Source organism: Protopterus annectens, chromosome 10.part0, assembly GCF_019279795.1.
Source record: "Protopterus annectens isolate FY-2018-M chromosome 10.part0, PAN1.0, whole genome shotgun sequence".
Lineage (NCBI taxonomy): Eukaryota > Metazoa > Chordata > Ceratodontiformes > Protopteridae > Protopterus > Protopterus annectens.
In genome coordinates this window covers 517,283,256-517,301,357 of record NC_056744.1, presented here as the reverse complement: position 1 = coordinate 517,301,357, position 18,102 = coordinate 517,283,256, and the positions used below count along the sequence as shown (strand labels likewise).

The following is an 18,102-nucleotide window of genomic DNA, read 5'->3' as shown; positions in this document are numbered from 1 at the left end:
AACAACACACCTGATACACTTGTAATAGGTGACTCTATCGTCAGGCACACTGGCGTCCCGCTCACCAGGCTGAACAAGGAGAGGGTCACGGTGAGCAGCCTGTCGGTGCTAGGATCCGCCACATAACACAAGCACTCAGGTCACTCCAAGGCAAGTACAAATATGACTCAGTCATTGTCCATGCTGGTGTGAATGACCTGAGGCGTACCTCCCTGGACTACATGAAAGAGACATAAAGGAGCTCTCTGAGCATGTAGCCCAGGCGGTATGACCCTGACCTTGTGTAGCATCTTACCCTCACCAAGAATGATGCCACAATATGAAGACAAGATGATCAATTTCAACAATTGGCTTAAGTACTGGTGTCATTCAAAGGGGCTCAATGCCTGTCAGCTTGGGATGATATGCTCGACAAGCCACGATGCTTCGGCTTGCACCTGTCACCCCTGGGCTTGGATATTGGCAAAGGCTCTTGCTACCCCCATAGTGCCTTTTTAGGCAAGGCTCAAAAGACAAACCCACCTCCATAGGTATCACAAGGGATAAGAAACTAAGAGTAATGCTACTCAACGCCAGAAGTCTAAACCTCAAGATGCAAACTCTCCTTACCATGGAGAACATCGATATCTGTGCAGTAACAGAAACCTGGTTCAGGGCTCCGAGAGCACCCCAGCACTACCAGGTTTTACCTCATACCATGCTTTCGGCCCCAAAACTTGGACCGAACCACAAAAGGAGGAGTATCGATATTCATCAAAGATACCCACACCTCCAGGTTGGTGGCAAAGCACGAAGCATCAGAGACTATCCATGTGCAACTAACAGTGGGTAAAACTGCCTTCCAGTTTATAGCCTGCTACAGACCACCCTCCCAAACCCAGGAACCCCACTCGGCCTTCCTGAGAACACTGGAAAATATGAAGGTCTCTCCAAACACCATTATATTGGGCGACTTCAACTACCCAAACATAGACTGGGAGCATTACTCTAGCTCCAACACCTAGCCCAAAGGTTCCTAGAATTTATAAACTCAAATGCTATGGAACAACAAAACATACTGGACCTGATCATCACCAACATGGGGACTCTATGCTCCAGACCAGAAGTGTGTCCCTCACTGGTAAGATCAGACCATAAACTAATCTCACTGGATATTCACCCTGCCCAGAAAACCACAGTGAAAAACTTCTCTAAAGCAAATTTTACACTCCTCAAAATTGAGGTGGAATCCTTCAAAGCCAGAATCCTTTATAAACGCATTCTATGAACACCTTCAGGAATGCATGGATCATCGATCCCAAATAAAACCAAGACCCAATCCTCCAAAGGCAGGCGTCCTGTCTGGTGGACCCCAGCCATAAACAAACTATACAATAGAAGGAGGAAGCTACTAAATGATAAAGCAAAATCCCAAAAGGAAGGCATCACTGATCAGTATTAGCAAAAACTACGGGCACACATAAAATTGTCTAAGGCCAGCGAGAGAAAAATTGCACAGGATACTAAGGATAATCACAAGGCTTTCTTTAGTTATGTTAGGAACCTGGGTGGTAATTCCCAGATATGCTCAGAATTAGTCCAAAATGACAAAAATACACGAACCCACAGACATTGCCAACATCCTAGCTGACAGGTTCAGCAAACTTCTCCCCTCCCACCAAAGGGCAAATATCTATCCCAGCAGAGTGCTGCCCCTGACATCTCAGATGCTCAGGTAAGAGCCGCCCTCTCCAAAGCAAAACACAGCATCAATGGGACCAGATGGTGTACATGAACTCAAGAAGAGCTAAACCCAAACATAAAACTACTGTTCAATCTCAGCCTTACTACAGGATATGTGCCCAAAGAGTGGCGTACAGCAACAGTGGTCCCTCTCCATAAAGGTGGTGCCTCGACGGATCCTGGAAACTATCGCCCCATAAGCCTGACTAGCTTGGTCTGCAAAGCTATGGAAAGGATCATCATGGACCTCATAAATAAAGATATTGGGGACCTACAAACACTGGATCCTACCCAGTTCGGCTTTGTTAAGGGCAGATCCTGCCTCTTAAACCTGGTTGATTTCTTTGAAACAGTCACCAAGGCCATTGACGAGGGAAGGTGGTCCACACAGCCTACATGAACCTTGAAAAGCCTTCGATACAATACCCCACTCGGGCATTATAGATAAGCTCACCAGCTTAAATATAAACCCCTATGTCACTAGATGGATTGCAAACTGGCTCAAGGACAGAACCCACATGGTTAGAATTGCTGGAGCCATGTCAGACTCCAAACCAGTTACAAGTGGTGTCCCACAAGGCTCAGTCCTGGGACCTCTCTTGTTCGGTATATATTTCTCGGAGGTACAGGCCAACACGGAAGGACTGTGGCTGACCAAGTTCGCAGATGACTGCAAACTGGGTGCCATAATCGACTCTCCAGCCGACACAAGCATCCTCCAAAAGGGCCTCATAGAAACAGACAACTGGTGCCAGTGCCATGGCCTCAAGCTAAATGCCAAAAGTGTATAGTCATCCCCTTTGGCAAAAACAAAGTGCCCACAAATTACCACATAGGTGGAAATCCATTAAGTACAGAAGAAGTAATTAGGGACCTGGGGACCCAAGTTGATAGCAGTCTCTCATTTGACAACCACGTGGCCAAAGTGGTTAGAAAACATTTTATATAGCCCACCTAATCATGAAGGGATTCACATCTAGATTAGGGAGGTCATCGTGCCTCTTTACTCATCCCTCATCAGGCCCATAATTGAGTACAATGCCTTTTGGGATGTACCTTACCAGACACCTGCAGCAACTGGAAAGACCCCAAAAGTACCTCACCAAGAGGATCAAAGGGCTCAAACAGATGCCATATGCTGCCGGTTAAAGAAACTCCAGCTCTACTCAGTGGCATACCGCCTGTTCAGAGGCGATCTGTGCCTGATGTATAAAGCCATGTCCAACCCGCAATTAATGGACATGCTGCACCTCAGAAAATCCAAATCCCATCGAAGAGAGTTGAACCTCAGCACTGAAATAAATAGGACATGCTGGAGGGACAGTTTCATAACCCAGAGGCTCCCTTCACTCTGGAATAAAATCCCAGTCCAGGTTAGGCAGAGTCCTCATTGACTCTCTTCAAGAGGAATCTTGATGAGTGGATGGGAGATCGGGTATCACTTCTGTGTCACTGTTAGATAGAGGCACAGTATACTAACCTCGAAAAAGGGCATAGCAAAATAAATTTAAAATGGGTGGCGAAAGCCAAACACATTCTGGCTAGGCTTATAAATGCCCTAGGGCAGATAGCCTAGTATGAACCTATGAACCTATGAACCTACAACAGAAAGGGTTGTGGTGCAAAGAGATGACTAATCTAGATTAGGTAGAATTTGGGAATAAGTCTTGAAAATTGGTAATGTAGATATCCCAAATGAGATCCTCCAACTTTTTTACAGAATGTTTCAAGTGATTGAGAAATACAGGAAGTGAGGAATTTCAAGTAATGGAAAGTGATTTTAACATCATAACCAATTATATTTTGAATAAGTTGTATGAAGATGAGAGAATTTCATACGAGGAAATTGAACATCTCAAAAATTGTTATAGATGAAGAGATCTGGATTGTCAGAAATCAAGACTGTACACCCCCGTTAGGTTAGGTTAAGGTCCTGCCACAATTCCGAAAGTGCATTATTCCTTTCAACATTGCTTACTGGGTTTGGGGAAGATACTACAGAGATAAAAGGCAGTATACATTTTTTGTGATTTTTGGTAACAGGGCAGCAGATTGGGCATGATATTTTTAAGTAATAGTTGTTTCCTTTATTTCTGAAATACTGGACAGGCACATTTCAGAACACACTGTGTAACGGCTAGTTTTCAGCTGAAAAAAAAAACAAGTTATAATAAAATAAAACTGGTGATGGGTTAATTAAACTGGACAGCAGTGTCAAACACAGACAGTTAATAGACTTTATAACTAGGAGTATTCCAAGCAATTATCCTGGTGCTGATGAAGTGTCCAAACTAACATCCAAACCAAAGGGTAAAAAGGTCACACAGACAAACCTGAAGCCATGAATCTGAAACGCTTGCTGTCCTTAAGCGGTCAGTTACATATATCCCATGAACCTCCATTGCAAGAGGTTCAAGGTATCACATAGTGAAAATTCTAGTGTGGTTGTTATTTTTGTTGCAGTTTTTATGGTAAAGATGAAGCAGAAATGTCAACATGAAATGGGAATGTGATTATGAGATGGGAAGGTTAAGACAAGAAATTTAAAGATTAACATGTTAAAAAGAGCTAAACACTCTATAAGGGGGTTATAATTGACTCACTCTATGAGGGGCTATAATTGACTCTCTGACTGACACAGACATCCTCCAAAAGGGTCTCACTGAGACAGATACCTGGTGTCAAAACCATGGCCTCAAGCCAAATGCCAAAAAGTGCATAGTCATCCCCTTTGGAAAAAACAAAGTACCCACAAACTACCACATAGGTGGTAGCCCCCTAAATACGGAAGATGTAATAAGGGATCTGGGGACCCATGTAGTTAGTAACCTCTCTTTTGATAATCGCATTGCCAAAGTGGTTAGAAAATCCTTCTCTGTGCCCACCCAGTCACAAAAGGGTTTGTATCCAGATCAAAAGAGGTCATTGGGCCACTCTATGCATCACTCATCAGACCCATCATAGAGTACAATGCCCCATTTGGGATGTACCTTACAAGACACCTGCAACAACTGGAAAGACCACAGAAGTACCTCACCAAGAGGATCACTGGCCTCAAGCAGATGCCCTATGCAACCCGACTGAAGAAACTCCAGCTGTACTCAGTTGCATACCGCCTACTCAGAGGTGATCTCTGCCTGACATCCAAGGCCATGTCCAACCCAGAATTGATGGACATGCTCCACCTAAAGAAAACCATATCCCCTTGAGCCACATGCTCCAGGGATCTAAACCTCACCACAACAATAAATAGGATGTGCTGGAGGAATAGATTCCTGTCCCAGAGACTTCCCATGCTCTGGAACAAGATTCCAATCTACATTAGGCAGAGCTCCTCGCTAACACTCTTCAAGAGAAACCTTGATGAGTGGATGGGAAACAGAAAGTTTACCCCGGGGATCACTTTGATGGCTCTGCTGGACAGAGGCACTGGGAACTAATCTAAGGGGGTGGTCAAAGCCAACACATTCCAGCTAGGCTTATAAATGCCTTTGGGCAGATAGCCTAGTACCTACCTATGAACCTATGAACCTATATACCATTGTTAATAATAATAATAATAATAATAACAATAAGATTAGGTATTAATGCAGACAGAAGTCTTAGGGATCAAGCTAGAGAAATAATAACAGACTCAGCTGGAACACAGGGTATTTGCAGGAATGATTTTTGGTAACTCAGGGGAGATGTACAAGGGAAATATATATCATGGAGATTTAGAGAAAGAAGGAAGAAACAGGATATAAAGGACATTAAGAAAGAAAATTGGAAAAATACTGGCAGGAACTTAAAGAAGTAGTAGAAACATAGAAACATGTTTCAGTTGTTTTACTATAAACATATACATGTAGACATACCTTCCCACATGCACATACATATATGTGTGTGTACACATGAACATGCATAAGTGAAAAGGATAAGTTGGGAATATTTTGGAAATTGTTATAGGATGAAGGCATCATCAACCAGGAGTACAGTTATTAGATACCAGCATTATTTTGAGTATGTCCATAAACCGATAAAATTCAATAGAAGGGCAAGTGGGATGGTAGTGCCATATTTCGTATGCATTTTTCAAAATGGGAGAAACTGGGCTGTCCCAAGTACTTGTGGAGATATTTAATGAAATAAAGATAAATAGTCATCACACTGATGTCAAAACCTTAGATAGTGGTGTTTTCAAAGGATAAAAAAAATTTATGGGATGCGGGAAATTACAGAACTGTTTACTTGAATAATGTGGCTATAACAATTTTGGTAAAATTTTAATATTCCGATTAAAATTCTTCCAAAGATCATCAGTAGAGAAGGGGCCAAAGTGGTTTTATCACAGACAATCAAACTATAATAACTATTGGCCATGCATATTTTTCCTAAAAATGGCATATAATGGAGAACCTGGATGTAGTGTCTAGTTTGTTTGCCATCAGAAAAGCTGCTAACCAGGCAAAGATGTGAGCCTTGGTTGAAAACAATGAATTTACCGCACCAGCTTGATCTAGTTATTGGGCATTTGTCATAGGAAGCTTGTGTACAGAGAAACACAAAACAAGGTTTCCTTTTTATCTAGATTGTTTGCACTGGTCTGTAATGAAGCCTTTGTAGAGAGTTGAGTATATTTGTTAACCTCAGGACTGGAGGGCAGAGGGAAATATTTTTTCAGTTGTTCAGAGTTAGTTGTATGCTGGCTGCAGTACACCTGCTTGAAGTATTATATGATGTGATAACTATATTTAAGTGCTCTAAAAATGAATTGAATTTATAGTGAAATTTCACCAAAATGCTATTGGTCAGGTGTAGAGAAGGTAAGCGTAAGGGGCCTGTGGTAAGATTAGTGAAGTTATTCTACCCATGTATCTGGGCCTTGGGGCGTGTAATACATTACAGAATATTATGTTACAAGTATTGTCTATGTTATAGTAAGGATTCAAGGATTTCTGAATATGGGGAATAAAGATTACTTTATTGCCATGTCCATCGCTAAACTATGGAACTCTCAACCCCTCTCCCTTTGCAATATTTCTAACCATACCAACTTCAAATCTCTCTTGTTCTCCCATCTTTCTTCGAAATGGGCATGTCCATGTCAAACTCCAACATAACTCCTCCTCTATACTTTCTCATTTCCATTCCCACTCTCATTCTCATTTCTATTCACTTATTTCTCACACCATTACTATTCCTACTAATGCACCCCACTATACAGTCCTGATCAATCTCCTACTGCACCTTGGATAACCTTGTTACATTTTCTTATATCAAAATGAAACTAATTCTGTACATACAAAATTTCACATCTACATTCCATTACCTGTATCTCCTCTCATGACTGTATTTTACCCCATTTCTATTGTGCTGGATTCTCAGCCTGACGATAATGTTATACTGTTGAAAGACAAGAAATGCAGGATAAAGCACCTCAAACACCAACGAACTCTTCAGCTATTCAGCTCTTTAATTAAAATTGATAAAGGATGGACAAACCACAGTACCACACTGTAAAGTTAAGCATTTTTCGTCTGGTTCTATGACCAGACTTCTTCAGACAAAAGCAGCAGGCACAAAAGCAGTTGATATATATATATATATATATATATATATATATATATATATATAGGTCTACTTCACATAACCGAACCCTCAAATGTTCAAAATTCATATGGCCGAGACCATATGGTCGAACATTTGAATGTTCAAAAATGTGAACTAGACCCATAAAAGTAAAAAAAAACACACATTAAACTGTGTATAGCAGGGGGGCTTCACCCCCCCCACCCCCACTACTTAAATATACCAACTCCGAGATTGCACTACAGTGAGAACAAGGGAAATCTCCTGGTCCGCGCTGTATGTGATTTCCCATTCAGAATGTCAATATTTCAAAACTTCGAACATATGGTCTGCGATTATATAGGTTTCGAAGTTTTGAATTTTGGCATTCTGAAGCGGACTCATATATATATATATATATATATATATATATATATATATATACTACTTTGCACTTCTCTCCACCCCCTAATTAAACAATTAATTAGTTAATTAATTCACCAAATACAGTCCCTAACTTCTACACTTCTTTCATTTAAAAGAACTAGTAACAATATTAACATTAAATGAATACACTCACTAAGAATGTAGTCAACAGTTGGTGTACCAAAAATTCAAACATAAAATTACTTACATGTATAATTTTCATACATAATTTCAATAATCCAAACACTCCAAAATACCTAAATCAGTCTTTGATACATTATATGTATTTTAAATATATACACAAATCACCTTATACCTAGTGTTGTTTACACTGTAGAAATTCAGACCTAACTCCAGAAAGTTGAAATTATACACTATTACATCCACTACTAATCTGCTTAAGACACTGGGCTAACTATTTACCATGCAATATACTACTGAAAACAAGAACACATAACATATGCAAAGATTACTTATACTAGTTAATTATCTAAATAAACTTTTCAGCTTTAATAAACATTGAATAGAGCAACTATCATTAATGCCAGGAAAATGACAGGCATCTTTACAATATTAAGAAAGGCAAGGTGGAAAATGCATTAACTGCCCGTATTAAAACTAACCCCACACACAGTTTTAGGTTTAGAGTAATTGACCATATAGCTGGAGAGGTTAGGGGTGGTCCTAGATCTTTATTATTAGAAAAAAGAGAATTGATATGGCAGATTGGTTTTGATGCCTGTCATTTTCCTGGCATTAATGATAGTTGCTCTATTCAATGTTTATTAAAACTGAAAAGTTTATTAAGATAATTAACTAGTATAAGTAATCTCTGCATATATGTGTTCTTGTTCTCAGTAGTATATTGCATGGTAAATAGCTAACCCAGTGTCTTAAGTAGATTAGTAGTGGATGTAATAGTGTATACTTTCAACTTTCTGGAGTTAGGTCTAAATTTCTACAGTGTAAACAGTACTAGGTATAAGGTGATTTGTGTATATATTTAAAATATATGTAATTTATCAAAAATTGATTTAGGTATTTTGGGGCGTTTGGATTATTGAAATGATGTATGAAAATTATACATGTAAGTAATTTTATGCTTGAATTTGTGGTACACCAACCGCTGACTACATTCTTAGTGAGTGTATTCATTTAATGTTAATGTTGTTACTAGTTCTTTTAAATGAATGAAGTGTAGAAGTTACAGAATGTATTTGGTGGATTAATTAATAAATATGATTAATTAGGGGGTGGAGGGAAGTGCAAAGTAGTGTATATATGTATATATATATATATATATATATATATATATATATCTATATCTGTATCTAGATATATATATATCTGTATCTAGATATATATATATATATATATATATATATATATATAAACTGCTTTTGTGCCTGCTGTTTTTGTCTGAAGAAGTCTGGTCATAGAACCAGATGAAAAGCGCTTAACTTTACAGTGTGGTACTGTGGTTTATCCATCCTTTATCAATTTTAATTAAAGAGCTAAATAGCTGAAGAGTTTGTTGGTGTTTGAGGTGCTTTGTCCTGCATTTCTTGTCTTTCAGCAGTTTGTTGTCAACATTTGTGGTATTAGTGATAATGTTATACTTCTTTGTGTATTAATATGCTGAATTATGCTGTATTATGTATGTATCCATTATTCTGTATTCTTAGCCTGATGATTAAGTTTATACTATGTTGTGTATGTCTGTAATGTGTCTTTGGAGCTTTTCTTTCTAGGCCTCTACTGAAAACAGGCTCTTCTTGGCCCAGTGGACTTAAATAAATAATTAAAATGTTACATTAACAGTTATGATAACTTCATTGTTCGTGTGTCTTCTGAGGCACAATTCCATATTGATCAAGTTGGCCAGAACTCGAAGACATTCAAAGTAGGACTGAAAAGTGTATTATAGGTAAACCTGGCCTTATGGTAGATCAAGACGGTATACACCATTAGGTTAGGTTAAGGTCCTTGCACATTTCCCATACTATTCTATTGATTTCAACATTGCTTAATGGGTTTAGTTGCTGGAAGAAGAACATGCCTAGTAGATTGCTTTGGTGACCCTGAAATTGTAAATAGTACATAGAATGAATAGTCTCCTTAAAAAGAGGATATAAATTGTGGAGGATTCAATGTAAAGACCTTTTGGGGAATCCACTGTAATTATGGAGTCACGGTCTATGAAAGACATTGAATGTGAAAATATTATGGTGTTTCAGACGGAATACAGATTAACCAGATAGTAAGTTCCTCCATGAAAGAGTCTCATCTTGAACGTTACTCACATAAGGTGGGCTCAAATAAAGTGTTTATCCCAAAATCTAAGTGGTTCATTTACTGTGAGTTGCAAGTGCTGTGAGAGCAGATGAAGAGGCAACAAAATGAGATAAAGGTTAAGACATCAAGTTGGTAGAAAACGCAGAAGACTATAAAGGATGGTAATGGAGGACTATTCCATTTGGATATGATGCACAAGAGAAGCAAAGCTGTTATTGCAGGAGCTTCATAAGCTTTAGAAACACAAAGAAAATGATTAAATCTGAGAGAATGGGAAAATATCTGGAAAATAAGGAATATGATTAAGTCGTGGCTCGCAAAATGGCATCACTCTAAGAGAATTTTACAAAGCTGATATCTCACTCCTTTTAATTTGTATGAGGTAGATAGAAAGGTCAGTTCTAACTGCTAGAGGTGTGTGGAGGGGTTAGGGAAACTAATGGCTTTGACTTTTCTGGACCTGCCCAGACCAGTTGGGCTGTTATATATGAGGACAAAATGTTTATTTTTGGATAAAATCCCATGTTCACTTAGTAATCATATGTAGATTTTCTATAAATAGTAGACTGTTATGTACCTGATGTGTAGTCATTAAAAATCTTTACATAGAAAAAAATGAATATTTTCTGTAGAACATTCATAAGTAAAGTGTTTAAAAAATCAGTCGTGTTATTCATCTTGTGGAACCATTTGTCTAAATGAGTCAAATCACCTCTCCACAGGATGAAAATGTCATCCTGGTATTTCAAGTACAATTTAATATATAAATTAAATTCTTCATCAAAGACATACAGCTTTTCCCATTCGGTAAGTCCCAAATTGGCATTTAGGGGAGCTATTGCTGCATCCATTGCCACCCTACATTTTTGCTTTAAGTACTCTCCTTCAAAAAACATAAAATTGTTTCTTAAAACAATGTTTATTAAATGTTCAGTGATAATCAAATCTTTAGCGTCTAACCAAGGACACCTAACCACAGCTCCCTGAAAGATTTCATTTCCATGGATTGAGATATAACTGTATAAACTCCTGATGTCAGCTGTAATGTGCTAAAGAGAAAATTATTTTTGGGATGTAAAGATTTTTAAAGATTTCACATCAGGTACACACCAGTCCACTTTATAGAAAGCATGCATTTTCAAATATCTATTTGCATTGGTTGAGTTGCCAGCCAGAGTCTCAAAAAAGAGCTATTGTTTGATGGCAAATTATATCTTTTTTCAAGATTTATTTTAGATGACAATTTGTTTCAAACTGAGATGGATAAGCTAAAGGACATGTTTTGCTAGGGGCTATCCATCAGATAGCATTACCAAAGCTGAAAAGTTAGTTTGTGCAACCAGAAAGACAAGATATATGCCCATTCTCCTTGACAAAACTTTGTCTTGGTACAAGAGCACAAGTTCAAATTATTTTATTAATAAAACTTTTATTTGCACCTTTACCAATGAAGCGAGCGTTATTAAGAGCATAATTAAGAAAATTTGGAAAAAAACATTTTTCCTGAAGGCATTTTAGTGAAATTAGGATTTGAGCCTAAGGTTATTTGCAAGAGAAGTGCCAACATTAAATGTTTATTAGAGAGTACACCTCGAGTAATGGACAGTTATGTGTGTAAAAGGAACAAATCAGCCAGATGTCGACAGTGCTGCTACATTTCAGATACTAAGAGCACATTTGTTAAGAATTATTATAGAAGTTTATGTTGCTTTGGAAAATTTGACTACAACACAAAAGATGTATATATAAGTCAATGTGTCTCTTGTGACATGATTTATGTAGGTAAGACTGAACGCCATTTAAAGAAGCACATTTACAAACACTATCAAGAAATTCAAAGGGGTAATCCTAATAATGCTTTGTATAAGCACTCTTCATTGTATAATAATTACAAGATGTTTGTTTCATTTTGGAAAAAGGAGACAATTTCAAAAGAGCAAGATGCTGGAAGGAATGTTTAAGTAAACAGGAGTTTGATGGGCAGTTACAATTAGATGCTTATACTTTTCCAGGTATCAATGATTGCTGTTCAGTTTGATCTATCTTAAAATATAAGTATCAGTTTGTTTCATAGGTTTATGCTTTTTTAATAATATATACCATGCATTGATTATTTTTTTTTTGAATTTATCATTTTAATTAGGTATCAATAGATTTTGCAATACTATTGGATTAATTTAAAATTGATAATTAGAGTTTGTAATATAATTAATTTGGTTTGAATATAGAGCAGTTTTGATAAATTTGTAGTGGAGGGCAAAAGTGCTTAACTGTTGTCTATAGTCTTTTTGTACGGAGTTGTTAAATTTGGTTTACTGCCAAGTTCCAGTGTGTCCTATTGATAGTTTAAGAGGTGGTTTTCAAATATAAACTGTAGCAACTGTTTTCTATATTTGTAACAAGCAGTTTTCTACAGTTTAAAAGGAAGTTTTTTTTTGTTTGTTTAAAATAAAACATGAGCACCTTAGCACTCTGTGCATGCATTTTATAAATTGTAGCAACTGTTTGCTACAGTTCAAAAGATGTTATTTATTTATTTATTTATTTATTTATTCATTCATTCATTCATTCAGTCATTCGTTTATTTATGTATTACTAAAATAAGCTGAAAGTAAGTTGGAGGCAGAGTACAGAAATAGGACCTGAAGGCTGGCATAGGAATGGGGTGGGTGCCATACATCTGGCCACCTGATTGTTGTGCCAGTAGAAGAAACATCCTTTTTTTTGTACTTAATGAAAGAGCTGGGGGGGGCACAGAATTAAATGTAAGAGCTGAGGGGGAGGGGTGCTGGATCATAGCACTCGCCCAGGGCACTGGTTGTACCAGCTATGCTTCTGTATTTATTTGTGAATTACAATCATTCATACCTGAGGTGTATAGTATAACTGAATGAGGTAACTAACTGCTGCATCATACACCTGTACAGCAAATGTTACCAAGTAGCTGCTCTAGTCTCTACGGAAGACATGCTGTGCTGTAAATCATTGCAGTTTCTGTACTGAGCAACACTGTGCAAAGCTGTCAGGCTATAGTGCACTACCTCTTATTTTTGAGCATAGGCACACCAGGTACACATTAGTGTAGCAGGCATGCCTATGTGCCATTCAAAGAACTGTGAGTGTGACTGTCCATTCCCTGTGGGCTATTCATTTCTGAGAATTGTGATAGTCCCTAACAAAATAGTGAATATAATCTGCAACATGCATTTGCACATCTGTGCGCAGTTTTCATGAATACTTGGACTCATCTTGTCAGATTTTGAATAATAAAATTCAGTAGTACAGCAGACATAAAAATATTATACTGTGTTTGCAAAGCAGGCATAGCTGGTTTGAAAACAAGATGAAGATTATTATTAAAGAACGCAGCAATTACTTCCGTGGAGCATTGTGGTTTTTAAATCACATACATGTGGCACACACACTGTGTAACGTATGGAAAGTACTTTGTCTGCTTGGTGTTTCTAGATAAGTCCGTAACTTAGGCTGATGGAAATAATACAAAATCAGAAAACGGTGAAAAGAACAGAACTAAATATTCCGATCACATGGAAAAAAACAGCGACTCAACCCTTATAGGCGCATTTATACATTAAACTATATTCTTCATGCTGACTGCACGACTTCATGTAGTTTTAGTTTCATATCACAAAGAAATAAAGAGAAATGTAACATGAATGCCTTTTTTTGAAAACTACAGTGTAGCCCCTAAAGAAGAGAAGTCTTGTTACTATCATAATAAAGGATTAAGGAATACTTCTAAGACTTTCTGTTCACTTGCGCTTCATCCTATAAAATTATCAGTTAATCTAGACTTAAAAGGATTAGATGTGAAAACCTGTATTAGGACAATATTATTGTGGTAGTCTGCAGACTAAAAGTTTGGTATTAATAATATGTCTCTCTATATATTTTTTTTTCTTTTTCTTTTTCAGAAGTAGCAGAAGTGGATTTGTACCACTGAGTCCCCTGTCTCCTCAGGAGATGTTTCATTCTGTCAGGTCAGTGGGACTCGACAGCGGAGGTGCAGATGAGTTCCAGGATGAACACCTTCTGGTAAAAGAAACTCAGTCACTCAGTATTAGTCTGCAAACTGTTTATCATTCACTGCAAAATTACTTTCAATGCTGTACATTAAAAATAATATTCTGACCCCACCTATTCGTTATTGTTGGGATTTCCCAAGAAGAGCAACATATACATCTGGAACAGGTTTTAGTTTCATTTAGTGATTTATTTTTGTGAGAAATGTTCATGAAAAATATCATAGATTACTATAATGTAAGATATTCCCTGGGAAAGTAATTTAATGTGTCCTATGGTAAATGCAGAATCATCATCCTGAAAATATGAATTGCAATAGATGTCACTATGTATCTAGGACTCTAAGCTCTGCTACATATCAAACCTGGTTCAGGGCTCCAGAGAGCACCCCAGCACTACCAGGCTATGCCCCAGAACCCGGACTGAAATACAAAAGGTGGGAGTGTATCCATTTTCATCAAGGATACCCACGCCTCCAGGTTAGTGGCACAGCAAGAGGCCTCGGAGACCATCCATGTGCAATTAACAGTGGGAAAAGCTGCTTTTCAGATTGTAGCTTGCTACAGATGACCTTGTCTCAGGACCCCCACTCAGCATTCCTGAGAACACTGGAAAATATGAAGGTCCTACCTAACACCATGATATCGGGTGATTTCAACTACCCAAACATCGAATGGGAAAACTACTCAAGTACTAACTCCTTTGCCCAATGCTTCCTAGAGTTTATAAACTCAAATGCCCTGGAACAACTGGTCACCACTCCAACAAGAGGTGACAACATATTGGACCTGATCATCACCAACATGGGGGACCAATGTTCCACACCAGAGGTAAACCCATCGCTGGTAAGATCAGACCATAAACTAATCACACTGGACATCCACATCCCGACCCCACCCCCAGTCAAGGAAACCACTGTGAAAAACTTTTCAAAAGCAAACTTCACACTTCTCAAGACCGAGGTGGAAAGTTTCAAAGCCCCCTTGCTAAAGGATAATGCTGCCCAAACCGCAGAATCCTTTACAAATGCACTCTATGAGCACCTACAGGAATGCATGGATTGAGCCATCCCAAGTAAAACCAAGACTCACTCCTCCAAAAAGAGGAAACCAGTCTGGTGGACCCCCGGCCATAAATAAGCTATACAACAGAAGGAGGACAGTATTACATGATAGAGCAAAATCCCAAAAAGGGAAGGCATCCCTGATCAGTATTAGCAAAAAACTACGATCCCTCATAAAATCATCCAAGGCCAGCTTTGAAAGAAAAATTGCCAAAGACTCTAAAGATAATCACAAAGCCTTCTTTAGCTATGTCAAGAATCTAGGTGGCAACTCTCAGATCTGCTCTGAGCTAGTGCAAAATGGCAAAAAATACACTGAACCAACTGACATTGCCAACATCCTGGCTGACATGTTCATTGCAAACTTTACCCCCCCTCACCCCCAAAAGGGCCTGTGTCCATCCCAGAAGAATGTAGAGCCCCAGATATCACAGACACACAGGTGAAAACAGCCCTTTCTAAAGCCAAAAACACAGCATCAATGGGACCGGTTGGTATCCCAGGCTGCGTCTTACACGAGCTCCAAAATGAACTAACCCCTCACCTAAATTCACTGTTCAAACTCAGCCTTACCACAGGCTATGTACCCAAAGAATGGCATACAGCAACAGTTATCCCACTCCACAAAGGTGGTGCCACAACTGATCCTGGGAACTATCGCCCTATAAGCCTGACTAGCTTGGTCTGCAAAGCTATGGAGCGCATCATTATGGAACTCATTAACAGAGATATTGGGAACCTCCAGACACTGGACCCTACCCAATTCGGCTTTGTTAAAGGCAGATCTTGCCTCCAAAACCTAGTTGACTTCATTGAAACAGTTACCAAGGCCATAGATGAGGGAAAGGTAGTCCACACAGCCTACCTGGACCTCGCAAAGGCCTTCAACACCATTCCCCACTCTGGCATTATAGATAAGCTTACTAGCTTGAACATTAACCCCTATGTCACGAGATGGGTTGCCAACTGTCTCATGGATAGAACTCACATGGTCAGAGTTGCGGGTGCTATGTCCGACTCTAAACCGGTTACAAGTGGCGTCCCACAGGGCTCAGTCCTGGGACCCTTCCTGTTTGGTATATACTTCTCTGAGGTACAGGCAAGCACGGGAGGACTATGGCTGACCAAGTTCGCAGATGATTGCAAACTGGGGGCCATAATCGACTCTCCGGCTGACACAGACATCCTCCAGAAGGGTCTCATGGAGACGAATACCTGGTGTCAGAATCATGGCCTCAAGCTAAATGCCAAAAAGTGCATAGTCATCCCCTTTGGGAAAAACAAAGTGCCCACGAACTACCACATAGGTGGTAATCCACTAAATATGGAAGATGTAATTAGGGATCTGGGGACCCAAGTAGATAGCAACCACTCCTTTGATAATCACATTGCCAAAGTGGTTAGAAAATCTTTCTATGTAGCCCACCTAATCACAAAAGGGTTCACATCTAGATCAAGAGAGGTTATTATGCCCCTCTACTCATCGCTCATCAGGCCCATAATAGAGTACAATGCCCTATTTGGGATGTACCTTACACGACAACTGCAACAGCTGGAAAGACCACAGAAGTACCTCACCAAGAGGATCGTGGGCCTCAAACAGATGTCGTATGCAGCTCGACTAAAGAAACTCCAGCTCTACTTGGTTGCTTACTGCCTACTCAGAGGTGATCTCTGCCTGATGTACAAGGCCATGTCTAACTCGGAATTAATGGACATTCTCCACCTCAAGAAAACCAAATCTCTTAGAGCCACGGGCTCTAGGGATTTAAACCTTAGCACAACAATAAGTAGGACATGCTGGAGGGATAGATTCCTGTCCCAGAGACTTCCCTCATTCTGGAATAGAATCCCAATCTATGTTAGGCAAAGCCCCTCACTGACTCTCTTCAAGAGAAATCTTGACGAGTGGATGGGAAATTGTAAATTTACCCTTGGGATCACTTCAGTGGCCCTGCTGGACAGAGGCTCAGGAAACTAAACTAAAAGGGAGGGAAAGCCAACACATTCTGGCTAGGCTTATAAATGACCTTGGGCAGATAGCCTAGTACCTACCTATGAACCTAAGTGTCTAGCCTGGCTAGTTGCAAAATCTTATTTATTTATTTATTGACATTTGTTAATCAGGTTAGTCCATCTGAGCCAGAAAGAGGCACCAGAAGCTGCTGAAAACTGGGGGTTTGAGGGTCACTTAGTGATCTAAAAAGGGCAATTTTTTAAAACTATTTACTACCACAACATAGGTTCACTTGGAGGACATTTTAAGCTTAGCCAATTTCCATTTTGGTGCTTGAATTAACATTTCCTGATTGGTCTTACCTATCCCCTGGCTGATAATTGTATTTTAGCCCTAGTGAGAATAAATGTGATCATACTATGGATAATTTGAGGGGACCCATGTAAGGAATGCAGCATTTAGGAACTGCCTCTATCCATTAGTGACATGAATGGCAGTCCTGGAGTACATTTTCTATTACCCATCCTTAGATCCAAGTTGCATTTGAATATGGACAGGGATGAGCTTTATTTTACTTGAATGGATAGTCTGTTCTGGAACAGTGGTAGCCTATGTGATAGATATCTGTCTCTCCACAACATTCAGTTTAGATACCTGGACTGAATATGTCTGATGCCATTTGACTTGCTGATGTTCAGTAGGTCCATCTGTATTAGGTCGGAGGATGCCTTGTATGCCAGACATGTCACCTCTAAGCACTCTGTAGGATACTGAGTATAGTAATAAATCTTTGAGGTGGTCCATACAAGACCTATTGTTTAGGACTTGTATCCTTTTAATAAGGTATCTCTGTGGGTATTCCAATTGTTGCATGGGTCTGGACAGATACATGCCAAAGTGAGCATTATACAAAATGATTGACCTAATGAGGGCTTTGTAAAGGGGGACAATAACATCTCTAGATCTAGTCACAATCAATTTGTTTATAAGCTGTGCAATATAGAAAGACTTTCTTATGACTCTGGGCACATGTTGGTCAAAAGTT

The 18,102-nt window shown here is 39.0% G+C and overlaps 1 protein-coding gene across 4 annotated transcripts in view; it reads left to right on the top strand.

Moving 5' to 3' along the window:
- LOC122813204 (voltage-dependent R-type calcium channel subunit alpha-1E-like) overlaps positions 1-18,102 on the top strand; it is a 4,399,719-nt gene that overhangs the window by 4,157,633 nt on the left and 223,984 nt on the right. For all 4 annotated transcript variants that reach the window (XM_044085387.1, XM_044085385.1, XM_044085384.1 and 1 more), the window contains one exon: positions 13,929-14,049. In XM_044085387.1, coding sequence (XP_043941322.1) covers positions 13,929-14,049 — 121 coding nt within the window. The remainder of the gene's footprint in view (positions 1-13,928; positions 14,050-18,102) is intronic.